Raw genomic sequence first — 14,362 nt, 5'->3', positions numbered from 1 at the left:
GTAGATGGGTTTGGGTTAGTTATCTGTGTTCTAATACAGTCTAGGTAGATGGGTTTGGGCTAGTTATCTGTGTTCTAATACAGTCTGGGTAGATGGGTTTGGGTTAGTTATCTGTGTTCTAATACAGTCTAGGTAGATGGGTTTGGATTAGTTATATGTGTTCTAATACAGTCTAGGTAGATAGGTTTGGGTTAGTTATCTGTGTTCTAATACAGTCTAGGTAGATGGGTTTGGGTTAGTTATCTGTGTTCTAATACAGTCTAGGTAGATGGGTTTGGGTTAGTTTTCTGTGTTCTAATACAGTCTAGGTATATGGGTTTGGGTTAGTTATCTGTGTTCTAATACAGTCTAGGTAGATAGGTTTGGGTTAGTTATCTGTGTTATAATACAGTCTAGGTAGATGGGTTTGGGTTAGTTATCTGTGTTCTAATACAGTCTAGGTAGATGGGTTTGGGTTAGTTATCTGTGTTCTAATACAGTCTAGGTAGATGGGTTTGGGTTAGTTATTTGTGCACATACAGTAGTGTTCCCTTCAAACCACAAACACTAAAGCCCAAGGCACAAACACACAAGGACACACTAGAATATAATAGAACATCTTCATTGTCCATTTAAATATTTCATAAAATATTATAAATTTGATCAAATGTGGAATGATACCAGTCATCAGTCAATCATCAGGGTGACTTCTGACTACTGTTTATCACTTTCCCACTAACAGGTACATTTTCTTGTGATATTTTCCCCCTCAGAACCCTCACTAAAGTTTGAGGCCCTCTTGAAGGTGTGACACAGTCATCATCAGGCTGACAAAGATAAATGTCATTCAGTTTCCCAGATGTAACTATGCAGGTGTCATCATTACTGTATAAGATATTCATTGTCATTTCCATCTCTTAGAGATATTGTGTTTCATATTTGTGTCAAAGCAACAGTTAATATTTGGTTTAGTCAGTAGGTTGTTATGACAGTTCACTGCCACCCTATGGCCTCTGTTGTCTCTGCTAGCCAAAATGATGGCTGCTGAAAGCTTCTTGGTAACTGAGTCACTCCTCATCTCTCTTCCAACCCCACTCATGAGGTTGGCCACGTTCCAGGATGACTACATTGAAGTTGCCTGCCAGATGTCACATCTCTTCGATAGATGTTTAACATATCAGCTAACCAAATCATATGCTATAGCAATCTGATGCCCAACAGCACAGTCGATGACTTGGCCAGCAGCCATATCTTAATGGCTGCGGCCTGTCTTCAAAATAGTCGGCCTGGAACGAGACCGTTCATCCTCGGTGTGGTTGATAAATTGAGCAGTATTGAGCTCTGACCTCATAGACACAGGCAACTATTAACACTTCTACTGCTCTCCCTCCCTCCCATCTCCCTCTGACCTCACAGACACAGGAAACTACTAACCCTGCTCCTGCTCTCCCTCCCTTCCATCTCCCTCTGACAGTATCCTCTTCTCTTATCACTCTGGTTACTATTTAACTCTTTGGCCTCAAGTTCATTTCAAAGCCATAACTAAGTTTAATTTCTTTGTACAACTATGTTGAATAATGGTAAAGATTGACTATGTTAGCCACAATCTCACTCAGATGTGACAATTGAAGCTTCAGGTTTCATTTGTCAAGATCTTTGAATCTTTCCTTAAATCTAAATCTCTTTGTAGTCCATTCTAATTGCAACCTGAGAACAAACTCATTTTCTTCAAGTGAGATGAAATTCATCTCTTTATAATTGATGTACAGGTAGTGGATATATAGGACATGGGATGTAATAATGGTCAATGTTTTTATTTATTCAACATAAGCTGGAGAGCACATGCTAAAAATATAATCAAATGACAAATTAATTAATTACATTCAATTTCAATCTATTACCGTACATTATATTATTTCCAAAAATCTTAATCTGAGAAAGTAATGCGTGTTTAACCATTTAACAGGATCGTTACACCTGAGAGCTGAGAAAGATACATTTGTTTCAGATTACTTCTCCTTGTACATTGGTGGGGGGAACGATCAGTAATATACAGAACATAATTAAAGAACAGTATGTAACCTGTATCGGCTGTTCTGCTGATTGTGATTAAATTAAAAATGAAGTGCTTTTCTGATTTATTTTGGCACCAATTTGCAGTTGAGCTCTTACGAACTCTATTGCTCGCTAGTGTGTAGACGACTTCACAACACAGTTTATTCTCTGGTGACTTCGTCTGGATGTTGGTCACTGTGAATACCTCATAGGGAGGAATTAAGACTTCTCTCTCTCCAGTAAATACAGAGTAATATGATATGTCAGCTCCAAGACATGTGGAGATCTCAAAGCAGGACGTCGCTCCAAATGAATCTCTGCCTATTTCCTTAACTAGAGTGCTCGAGGCGAAGGTGCCGAAATCGATTTCTTTGATGACAATGTTCTGATCAAATTACACTTTGGTTCTATGATAGGTGGTAATAGTGCTTTTTTGAGGTTGGTTCGGTTTCAGTTAGATTATTATAAAATAATAACTGATTTCGGTTTTGATTATTTTTTAAACATTAAATACACTATGCGTTATAAGGGTTGATTTCTGTAAAAACACAGAATAAAACAATTAATAAAGACCCATGATAGTAGTGACTGCCCATTACTGCTTATCACTTATTAACCATCATTTATTCACATTTCTTTAATAAAATATTTCAGTTGTTGTGTATGCTACATTTATTTTATTTGATGACTTTATTCTTTCATTCCAAATAATCATCTCATCTCTACAGAGCTGCTGCCTATGCTGTTTGACAAAATCACTATTTTAGTTTTGTAAATATATGAACACTATTGCGACTATGAACATAGTTAATAGCTTTATGTAGCAGTAGCCTGTATCTATTGCTTTACAATTCAGGTCACTCTTCCATTTTCCAGTGCTCTTTATAGTGTAGACGACTTTACACCACAGGTTATTCACTGCTGACTTCATCTGGATGTTGGTGACTTTGAATACCTCATAGGGAGGAATCAAAACTTCCCCCTCGTTTGCACAGGCAGAGTAATATGTCAGGTTAACACCAAAACATGTGTTGATCTCAAAGCAGGACGTGTCTCCAAAATCGTATAAGGTCTTATGTATAGAACTTGAGACAAAATAACCAAAGTGCATTTCTTTGTTGACAACATCCTGATCAAAAGTTACATTGGTTCTAAGGTAGGTGGTCCTACATGATGTTTGACTTTGTTTGAGAATCTGAATGGCGTCAGTTAGATAGAAGTGCAGGGAATGGTACTGGAATGATGTTCCATACCCATATCTGCCTTCTCTAACTGCTTCGTTGAAGTTCAGGTAGATGGATTCGGATGGAGGTTGGGGTTTGTTATTTGTGTACAAATACATAGCGATGGAATGCACTTTTTGCAGACCATCTTTTGGAGTGGAGGTATGTTTCTCTGCAATGTCCCAGGCTCTTCTGAAGTTAGTGGTGGTGTTCTTCTCATGTGGGAGGAAGTAGGTCTCCACTCTCTTAAAGGCTTCGTCTCTGCAGACATCGTATTTGTCGTCAACAGAATCAGCTGCCATGTCCAGTGGGAAAATTTCCTTCTGTAACAGTAACATTCTTTAGGGACATTCTCCTTACAGACCTATCAGGTCCTTGCTTGGGTGATAAAATGTCTACCGATCCCTTATTGGCCGCAGTTTGTGAGGCCAAATGTGAGGAAAACAATAGTAGACTTGTGTGTTTGTTGGTTTATGTCAATGTGCAAAATGAAAGTACAAAATAATAGCACCGCCCAAGTCCCAAAGCAGGACGACAAAAATATGATAGACATTTGTTTTTTCTGCATAGCTCAGGGCGTAGTCAAAACAACATGAAGCCTATTCACAGGAATTGCCCATAACATTTAAGGACACTCTTTTCTTGTCCGAAAAAACAGTCGTGGGACACTATTTTTTAAAATTATGTCTCTGTAAAAGGAGAATTTGTTCAACTTATCTCTGTAAAAGGAGTACTTGTTCAACTTAAAAATATAAATGAACCCTGCTGGTGTTAAATGTAAAGTTGTATGAACTTATACTTTATAATGTAACAAATATGTTATTGCCTTGTTTTGTTAACTCAACTTGATTTCCTGATTTGCCATAATTTATTATAAGCAGGGTAAATCAACTAAACTAGGTAAATGAAATATTAGGTTTGAGGTTGTATTTTTCTTAGGGTACCTGTGTCACCAGTCCAAAGTGAAGACAGAGAATCAAAACCAAGACAGAGATGTAGTTTTTCTTCTTCTCAGTGCTCTTCACATCTAAAGATGAGAACACAACCAGTCAAAGGATGAGAAACATTTCCATTGTGCCTTTACATACAAATAAGTTGCAGCTACATACATAACGGTTGTCATTGCAAAAAAATATATCTCACCATCAATTACGGAATATCCACCACCCATGTTGCAGAAGTTGTTGACCTCAAATCTACAGCATGTTCAAAGTATATAATCAAATAAAGTTAACTCTTATTTCAACAACCCAAGTGATACAACAACAACAAGTGATACCTGTTCCTAAGACTGGAATAAAATATCACATCCTGTCAAATGGAGAAGCACTCACCTGCACTCTGTACTAGTAACTATTGATGCAAGGAGCTCTTCAATCAAACTCTTCTTACAGTGTATCAGTTCTCTCTGTCATCCCAACCATGCGTTTCTTTTTATATCTGTGATAATGACGATCCATCCCACACAGTGACGTTGAGGTCTCGACTGAAAGAGAACCTTAAAGTTACTTTCTCTTTCAATTTGGATAAATCTTTACCTTCACGTTCTTCATTACAATGTAACATCTTTATAGTGATAGTGAGGTATATCAAATCAAATCAAATCCAAAAATTGTATTTGCCACATGCGCCGAATACAACAGGTGTAGACATTACAGTGAAATGCTGACTTACAAGCCGTTAACCACCAATGCAGTTTTTTAAGAAAATAGTGTGTAAAGTGTTAAGTAAAACATAGATAAGTAACTACAGCTGTACCTGTAGTTAGTACTACATCCACCCAGGTCTCTGTCACCAACACTACAGCTGTACCTGTAGTTAGTACTACATCCACCCAGGTCTCTGTCACCAACACTACATCTGTACCTGTAGTTAGTACTACATCCACCCAGGTCTCTGTCACCAACACTACAGCTGTGCTTGTAGTTAGTACTACATCCACCCAGGTCTCTGTCACCAACACTACAGCTGTACCTGTAGTTAGTACTACATCCACCCAGGTCTCTGTCACCAACACTACAGCTGTACCTGTAGTTAGTACTACATCCACCCAGGTCTCTGTCACCAACACTACAGCTGTACCTGTAGTTAGTACTACATCCACCCAGGTCTCTGTCACCAACACTACATCTGTACCTGTAGTTAGTACTACATCCACCCAGGTCTCTGTCACCAACACTACAGCTGTACCTGTAGTTAGTACTACATCCATCCAGGTCTCTGTCACCAACACTACAGCTGTACCTGTAGTTAGTACTACATCCACCCAGGTCTCTGTCACCAACACTACAGCTGTACCTGTAGCTAGTATTAAGTCCACCTTTGATTCTGTCCCTGAATCTAAGGATCTGTGTGATGCTCTCTCTCCTATGGAATAGAGTAGAGCTATATAGTTGTATAATAGTTCATGTAGGTAGATGTCATGTGGAACAGTGGAATCAGTGCAAAGACAGTTGTGTTATTAGACGTAACCGGTATGTATATGTTATGTTGTACTAAAAGACAGGGTGTAAATATGAACTTGTTGTCATAAAACATGTGAAGGGTTTGATTCTTCTTTCTAGTCTATTAAATCTGTCAAACTGAAACTATGGAGATATTGTCACAACTTCTGAGTAACTCTTCACAGTCAGCATAGATAAAAAAAGACCCCTACTGTATACAGTTGAAGTCAGAAGTTTACATACACCTTAGCCAAATACATTTGAACTCAGTTATTATCAATTCCTGACATTTAATCCAAGTAAATATTCCCTGTTTTAGGTCAGTTAGGATCACCACATTATTTTAAGAATGTGAAATGTCAGAATAATAGTAGAGAGAATGATTTATTTCAGCTTTTATTTCCTTCATTATATTCCCATTGGGTCAGAAGTTTACATACACTCAATTAGTATTTGGTAGCATTGCCTTTAAATTGTTTAACTTGGGTCAAACTTTCGGGTAGCCTTCCACAAGCTTCCCACAATAAGTTGGGTGAATTTTGGCCCATTCCTCCTGACAGAGCTGGTGTAACTGAGTCAGGTTTGTAGGCCTCCTTGCTCGCACACGCTTGATCAGTTCTGCCCACACATTTTCTATAGGATTCAGGTCAGGGCTTTGTGATGGCCACTCCAATACCTTGACTTTGTTGTTCTCAAGCCATTTTACCACAACTTTGGAAGTATGCTTGGGGTCAATGTCCATTTGGAAGACCCATTTGCGACCAAGCTTTAACTTCCTGACTGATGTCTTGAGATGTTGCTTCAATATATCCACATACTTTTCCTTCCTCATAATGCCATCTATTTTGTGAAGTGCACCAGTCCCTCCTGCAACAAAGCACCCTCACAGCATGATGCTGCCACCCCCGTGCTTCACGGTTGGGATGGTGTTCTTTGGCTTGCAAGCACCCCCTTTTTCCTCCAAACATAACGATGGTCATTATGGCCAAACAGTTCTATTTTTGTTTCATCAGACCAGAGGACATTTCTCCAAAAAGTACGATCTTTGTCCCCATGTGCAGTTGCAAACCGTAGTCTGGCTTTTTTATGGCGGTTTTGGAGCAGTGGCGTCTTCCTTGCTGAGCGGCCTTTCAGGTTATGTCGATATAGGACTCGTTTTACTGTGGATATAGATACTTTTGTACCTGTTTCCTCCAGCATCTTCACAAGGTCCTTTGCTGTTGTTCTGGGATTTATTTGCACTTTTCTCACCAAAGTACGTTCATCTCTATGAGACAGAACGCGTCTCCTTCCTGAGCGGTATGAACATGGTACCTTCAGGCGTTTGTAAATTGCTCCCAAGGATGAGCCAGACTTGTGGAGGTCTATCAAGTTTTTTTTCTGAGGTTTTGGCTGATTTCTTTTGATTTTCCCATGATGTTAAGCAAAGAGGTACTGAGTTTGAAGGTAGGCCTTGAAATACATCCACAGGTACACCTCCAATTGACTCAAATGATGTCAATTAGCCTATCAGAAGCTTCTAAAGCCATGACATCATTTTCTGAATTTTTCCAAGCTGTTTAAAGGCACACTCAACTTAGTGTATGTAAACTTCTGACCCACTGGAATTGTGATTCAGTGAATTATACGTGAAATAATCTGTCTGTAAACAATTGTTGGAAAAATTACTTGTGTCATGCACAAAGTAGATGTCCTAACCGACTTGTCAAAACTATAGTTTGTTAACAAGAAATGTGTGGAGTGGTTGAAAAACGAGTGACTTTAATGACTGTATGTAAACTTCCGACTTCAATTGTATATACAGCCCAAATATTACTACTGGTACACAGGAAGCTACAAACAGGTAATAAGCAGGACTTTTATTAATAAGATACTACAAACAATAGCTGTGTGTAATAGTGTGTATTCGTGTGTGTACGTACAAGCATGTGTAGTTTACAGATTTATTCAATTGTTAAAGCACAATTTTGGAAACAGGGCCCGGTTTGTCAAAACACTACACACAATTAGCACAACCCTACACCCAAGTAGCACAACACTTCAGATCATTTGCAAAATGGAACACTTTTGTCAAAACTATACACAACTTCATAGGGGCGGCAGGTAGCTTAGTGGGTAAGAGCGTTGTGCCAGTAACCGAAACGTCGCTGGTTCTAATCCCCGAGCCGACTAGGTGAAAAATCTGTCGATGTGCCCTTAAGCATGGCACTTAACCCTAATTGCTCCTGGAAGTCGCTCTGGATAAGAGCGTCTGCTAAATGACTAAAATGTAATAAAAACAATATTTTGTTACGATACGAAACACACACATTACATATGACTTCAATCTTTTTGAACCAGTTACACACTGCTGTTACTAACCTAAAACACTTTTAGCAAGTCTAATTCTCAGTGATTAGAGTACTGTAAATGAATTACACAGAGAAAGTGCAACTATACAAACACTACACAAGACCAATGCTGCAGACTGAGGAAAATATCATTTATATCTCTCCATATACCCAAATCAGTCAACATGTCAACATGGAGAATCACAACAAAACATCTCCCAGTTTTCATGCTACTACAGTAGTGTGCATAACACTGTTAGCTCAGCAAACAACAGACAAACGTAAAATACTGTATCCAGTACAGGTTACAATTCCAGTAAATAACAACAACAACAAACATAAAAAATAATCTGAAAAAAACGGACAATATTGCACAGAAAATACTACAGTAAACATACTATACATTATCTCTTCGCCTAGCTGGATCTGGCCAGAGAATTTCATCAACATCACAAGCAATATCCTCATTAGCAAGACAACGCGGGAAGAACCGCCTTGAATGTCGAATCCATCCTTGCACAGCTGCGGCGTCGACTTGGTCACAGGCGTCCTCCATGGCCTGAATGAGGGGTACCTGAGCCTGGGGCTGGACATCGTAAACCTTCCACCGCCATGCAGAGAAAAACTCTTCGATAGGGTTTATAAACGGAGAGTATGGTGGAAGGTAAAGTACTGTCAACTGTGGATGGTGTTGAAACCAGTTCTGGACCAAAGCAGTGGAATGACACATTGTCCCAGATGACAGTGTATTGCATCTGGTGCATTTCATTACCTGCTGTGACGATGTGGTGCAATCGGTCCAAAAATGTGAGAATGTGAGGTGTGTTGTAAGGGCCCATTTTGGCATGACGGAGGAGAACCCCATGCTGTGAAATGGCAGCGCAAAGGGTGATGTTACCCCCACGTTGCCCTGGGACATTGATTATAGCCCTGTGGCCAATGACATTTCTGCCTCTCCTTCTTGCTTTTATGAGGTTGAACCCTGCCTCATCAATATATATGAATTCATGCAGGATTTCCTCAGCATCCATCTGCAAAACTCTCTGAAATACAGTGAAAGACAAGATTGTGTAGTTCAGGATAGGTCTAGTATACAGTCAATGTAAAAAAAGTCATGTGTGCAGTATGCAACATCACAGTGCTAAAGTGAACAATACAAACCTCCACATACTCATGCCGCAGCCGTTTGACCCTCTCTGAATTCCGCTCAAAAGGCACTCGATAAAGTTGTTTCATTTTAACCTGATGTCTTTTCAGGATGCGTGCCAGTGTTGACTGAGAGACCTGATGGACATTATTGAAAATGGCATGGTCACCGATAATGTTGGCTTGTAGTTCTCTGAGCCTGATAGCATTATTGGCCAAAACCATTTTTATTATCTCTCTCTCTTGTCCTTGTCCTTCCCGACCCTCAATCCTATGTAGAGAATAATACATGTAACTTACTGTACAATGTCACAGGAAGGGGTATCACAAGTGCTGATATGGTTCATACAATAAGCGGCTGATTACTGTTACTGTAGACAGATCTTCTTTTACCTGTTTTCCTGTCGAAATGTCCTTATGACAGATGACACTGTATATCTGCTAAGATTTGGCTGAACTCTCAGTCCAGCCTCCCTCAGCGTCAATCCGTGGTTCACAACATGGTCCACTAGTGTTGCACGAATGTCATTTGATAAGTTTGGTCCTCTTCTTCTTTGTGCACGTTCTCCTCCTGCTTCAGGTCTTCCTCGACCTCTGGCTCGGCCTCTGCCTCTTCCTCTACCTCCTTCTCCTCCTCTGTGTACTCCTCCTCTCACCCTCACTCTTCTTCTGACTCCTTCCATTTTGGTTGAAGGCAGGTGAACCTACCTGCTGCATTTTTATAGTGCTTAAACCTGATTGGTGTGTCTACAATTTAGCAATCGTGTTTGTGCACCTGATGGCTGTGTTTAACAGATTGGCTCATAGGTGTGGTAATTTGACAGTCAGTGCTTTGGAATTGCAAGGAAGTGACATTATGATATAGTTCTGTGTCTGATGTATACATGTGTGTTTAGTGTTTTGCAAATCACTGTGTGTAATGTTTAGCAAATAGTATGAAGCTGACAATGTGCTTACAGTTGTGCAAATCTAGCCTTGTGTTTTGCTCCTTGAGTGTAAGGTTTTGCTAATTGTGGGAAAAGTTTAATTTTAGTGTGTAAGCAATCGTAAAAAACTGTAACGTCACCATGACAACATAATGTAACACATACAGTAGCCTACAGTGCACACAACTTCCTCCCTCTCTCTCTCTCTCTCTCTCTCTCTCTCTCTCTCTCTCTCTCTCTCTCTCTCTCTCTCTCTCTATCTATCTGTCTCTCTCTCTCTCTCTCTCTCTCTCTCTCTCTCTCTCTCTCTCTCTCTCTCTCTCTCTCTCTCTCTCTCTCTCTCTCTCTCTCTATGATCACCAGGTCTGCTCCTCTCTCCAGACAACGCTGTCTGCTATCCTCCCAGGTTTTCTTTTCAGTAGAGCGGAAGTATTAATTGGAGTCAAAGTATCTCCATTAGGAGTCAGATTGAAAGGAAATCATACAGTATAAATTACCATAGGACTCAGTTAGAAAGGTAATCATATAGTAGATATTATCATTAGGAGTCAGTTAGAAAGGTAATCATACAGTAAATATTACCATTAGGAGTCAGTTAGAAAGGTAATCATACAGTAGATATTACCATTAGGAGTCAGTTAGAAAGGTAATCATACAGTAGATATTACCATTAGGAGTCAGTTGGAAAGGTAATCATATAGTAGATATTACCATTAGGAGTCAGTTAGAAAGGTAATCATACAGTAGATATTACCATATGGAGCCAGTTAGAAAGGTAATCATACACGTGTGTGTGTGTGTGTGTGTGTGTGTGTGTGTGTGTGTGTGTGTGTGTGTGTGTGTGTGTGTGTGTGTGTGTGTGTGTGTGTGTGTGTGTTGTGTTCTCACATCAGTGTGTATCTACTCAGGACCTGAGGATTCAGGGAGAAGACTCTACAGGATGGTTGCTGTGAGCTTTGGGATGCTGTGTGTTCTACAAGTCACTCTCAACATCTCCCTGAGACTAGTCTGTGAGTGTATTGTTATCTAATCATTACACTATATCAGATTTTCACTACAAGGTCCTGAATTCAGATGTTATCTGTGTACAGTAGCTAGGTTCCTCCTCTTTTACAGACCAGTTACAACAACCTGGCTGAAGAGAGAGGCCATCTTCAGGCAAAGCTTTTTGTGATAGGTGAGATATAACCGTGATTAACTGGAAGTAAAATCAACAGTAATTATATAACAATGGGTTTGTGTGTATAGAGATACTAGCTACGTTTCTCAATGTGTTCACCTTTGTTCTTCAACAGAGTAGCATTGTCAAGAGGAATGGAGATACTTTGATTCCAGTTTCTACTTCCTCTCCACCGAGAGAAAAACCTGGGCTTCCACCATGCTTCCACCATTTTAAAGTAGTCAAAGTAGTCAACTGGGTGGGTTTTCCTATGGGGTTGTAGCCTCCATGGTGCTACCCATACTGTCACAGACACTATAATGGGACAGATATAAAGAGGAGTCCTCTATCTATCTCTATGGGTCAAGGTCACAGTAATAGAAGGAAGAAACTGAGCTTGTAGAAAACAGCCAGTAGGGGGAGACAAACACTTATAAAAGTAGGTATTATACACAACATGAGGGACTTTTCTGACCAGCATCTCATTGACAAGCAGATTATAGACAAAACCTAAAACTGACCCTTATCTTAACCCTAACTTTCACCTAATTTTAACCAATTCAGAAACTGAACAGATGATAAATGTATAATTGAAGTTTAAAATGAAGCCTTTTTCTTTACAGATGTCCTGTTTACTTGTGGTGACCTTATATCCATGGATGAAAAGTGGTCTGTGTTTTTAGGACATATGCAGTGCATAAGGCCTACATAGATTGTGAATAATGACATTAAGGGTACGTCTCAAATGGCACCCTATTCCCTGTATAGTGCACTACTTTTGGTCAGCAGTTTACATACACTCAATTGGTATTTGGTAGCATTGCCTTTAAATTGTTTAACTTGGGTCAAACGTTTCGGGTAGCCTTCCACAAGCTTCCCACAATAAGTTGGGTGAATTTTGGCCCATTCCTCCTGACAGAGCTGATATAACTGAGTCAGGTTTGTAGGCCTCCTTGCTCGCACACACTTTTTCAGTTCTGCCCACAAATGTTCTATAGGATTGAGGCTTTGTGATGGCAACTCCAATACCTTGACTTTGTTGTCCTTAAGCCATTTTGCCACAACTTTGGAAGTATGCTTGGGGTCAATGTCCATTTGGAAGACCATTTGCGACCAAGCTTTAACTTCCTGACTGATTCAATATATCCACATTGCTTCAATATATCCACATTCATTTCCTTCCTCATGATGCCATCTATTTTGTGAAGTGTACCAGTCCCTCCTGCAGCAAAGCACCCCCACAGCATGATGCTGCCACCCCTGTGCTTCATGGTTGGGATGGTGTTCTTCGGCTTGCAAGCGTCCCCCCAAACATAACAATGGTCATTATGGCCAAACAGTTCTATTTTTGTTTCATTCATTCATTCTTCATTCTGAAGTGTCTGTTCTATATCGGAGAGATATAAGAAAGATCAGGAAATATTTATTATTTATTTTTACATGTTCAGTGCATTCGGAAAGTATTCAGACCCCTTCACTTTTTCCACATTTTGTTAAGTTACTGCCTTATTCTAAAATTGATTAAATAGTATATTTGTTTCATCAATCTACATACAATACCCAATAATGACAAAGCAAAAACTGGTTTTTAGAAATCTTTGCAAATGTATTAAAAATAAAAAACAGAAATACCTTATTTACATAAATAGTAAGACCCTTTGCTATGAGACTTGAAATTGAGCTCAGATGCATCCTGTTTCCATTGATCATCCTTGAGATGTATCTACAACTTGATCGGAGTCCACCAGTGGTAAACTCAGCTGATTGGACATGATTTGGAAAGGCACACACCTGTCTATATAAGGTCCCACAGTTGAGAGTTCATGTCAGTGCAAAGACTAAGCCGTGAGCTCGAAGGAATTGTCTGTAGAAATCCGAGATAGGATTGTGTCGAGGCATAGATCTGTGGAAGGAAAAGATGAAAGTAGAAAAGTGAAGAGAGACCTTTGATGAAAACCTGCTCCATAGCGCTCAGGACCTTAGACTGGGGCAAAGGTTCACATTCCAACAGGACAATGACCCTAAGCACACAGCCAAGACAACGCAGGAGTGATTTCGGGACAAGTCTTTGAATGTCCTTGAGTGGCCCATACAGAGCCCGAACTTGAACCCGATCGAACATCTCTGGAGAGACCTGAAAATAGCTGTGCAGCGACGCTCCCCAACCAACCTGACAGAGCTTGAGAGGGTCTGCAGAGAAGATTGGGAGAAACTCCCCAAATACAGGTGTGCCAAGCTTGTAGCGTCATACCCAAGAAGACTTGAGGTTGAAATAACTGCCAAAGGTGCTTCAACAAAGTACTGAGTAAAGGGTCTGAATACTTATGTAAATGTGATATTTCCGTTTTTTTATTTTTATAAATGTGCAAACATTTCTAAAAATCAGTTTTTGCTTTGTCATAATGGGGTATTGTGTGTAGATTGATGAGGAAAAACCATTTAATCAATTTTGGAATAAGGCTGTAATGTAACATAATGTGGAAAAAGTCAAGGGTCTGAATACTTTCCGAATGCACTGTATATTCATATAGATCACTCAATAGCCATTGTCAATTTTAAGATGTATAGTTCACTATGTAGCATTGCATGCAGGCTGTACATCAATATATCTGTCTCTTTATCTATCTCTCTCATTCTCTTTATTAGGTAGGCTAGTAGTGTGGTTGATGGTTGGATACAGTACTGAATGGTTAAGTGATGATGTCTAGTAGTTATCATGTTGATGGTCATGCTGAATGGTTAAGTGATGATGGCTAGTAGTTATCATGTTGATGGTCATGCTGAATGATTAAGTGATGATGGCTAGTAGTTATCATGTTGATGGTCATGCTGAATGATTAAGTGCTTCCATCTAGAGCAGGAGAGAAAATAAATACTAATAATTGTTCTATAAAGATTTAGAAAACATGTACACGTAATGTAAAATGTTATTTATTTAAGTAAACATGTTAAACATGTTTTCATATTAAATTATTAACATATATCGCTTTTATACTTACAAGAATAACAAATGGACATGTTAATAAAACAGCAACAATGTCATTTAATGAGGTCTACCAGCCTGAATGTGATTAGATTCTGATAACAGTGTGACCTGCAG

The 14,362-nt window shown here is 39.4% G+C and overlaps 1 protein-coding gene across 1 annotated transcript; it reads right to left on the bottom strand.

Annotated features, from left to right (window-relative positions):
* Window positions 1–2,797: 2,797 nt before the first annotated feature.
* Window positions 2,798–4,428, bottom strand: LOC311124387 (T-cell ecto-ADP-ribosyltransferase 1-like; the record flags this gene model as incomplete). Its single annotated transcript, XM_084198549.1, has 3 exons — window positions 2,798–3,580; window positions 4,202–4,284; window positions 4,401–4,428. The coding sequence occupies 3 exons, from the start codon at window positions 4,426–4,428 to the stop codon at window positions 2,798–2,800; spliced, it is 894 nt and encodes a 297-aa protein (XP_084054675.1).
* Window positions 4,429–14,362: the final 9,934 nt, after the last annotated feature.

The sequence above is a fragment of the Coregonus lavaretus genome (genome assembly GCF_964263955.1).
Source record: "Coregonus lavaretus genome assembly, contig: HAP1_SCAFFOLD_3109, whole genome shotgun sequence".
Lineage (NCBI taxonomy): Eukaryota > Metazoa > Chordata > Actinopteri > Salmoniformes > Salmonidae > Coregonus > Coregonus lavaretus.
The sequence above is the reverse complement of the archived record's forward strand: the minus strand, read 5'-3'. Positions and strand labels throughout refer to the sequence as shown.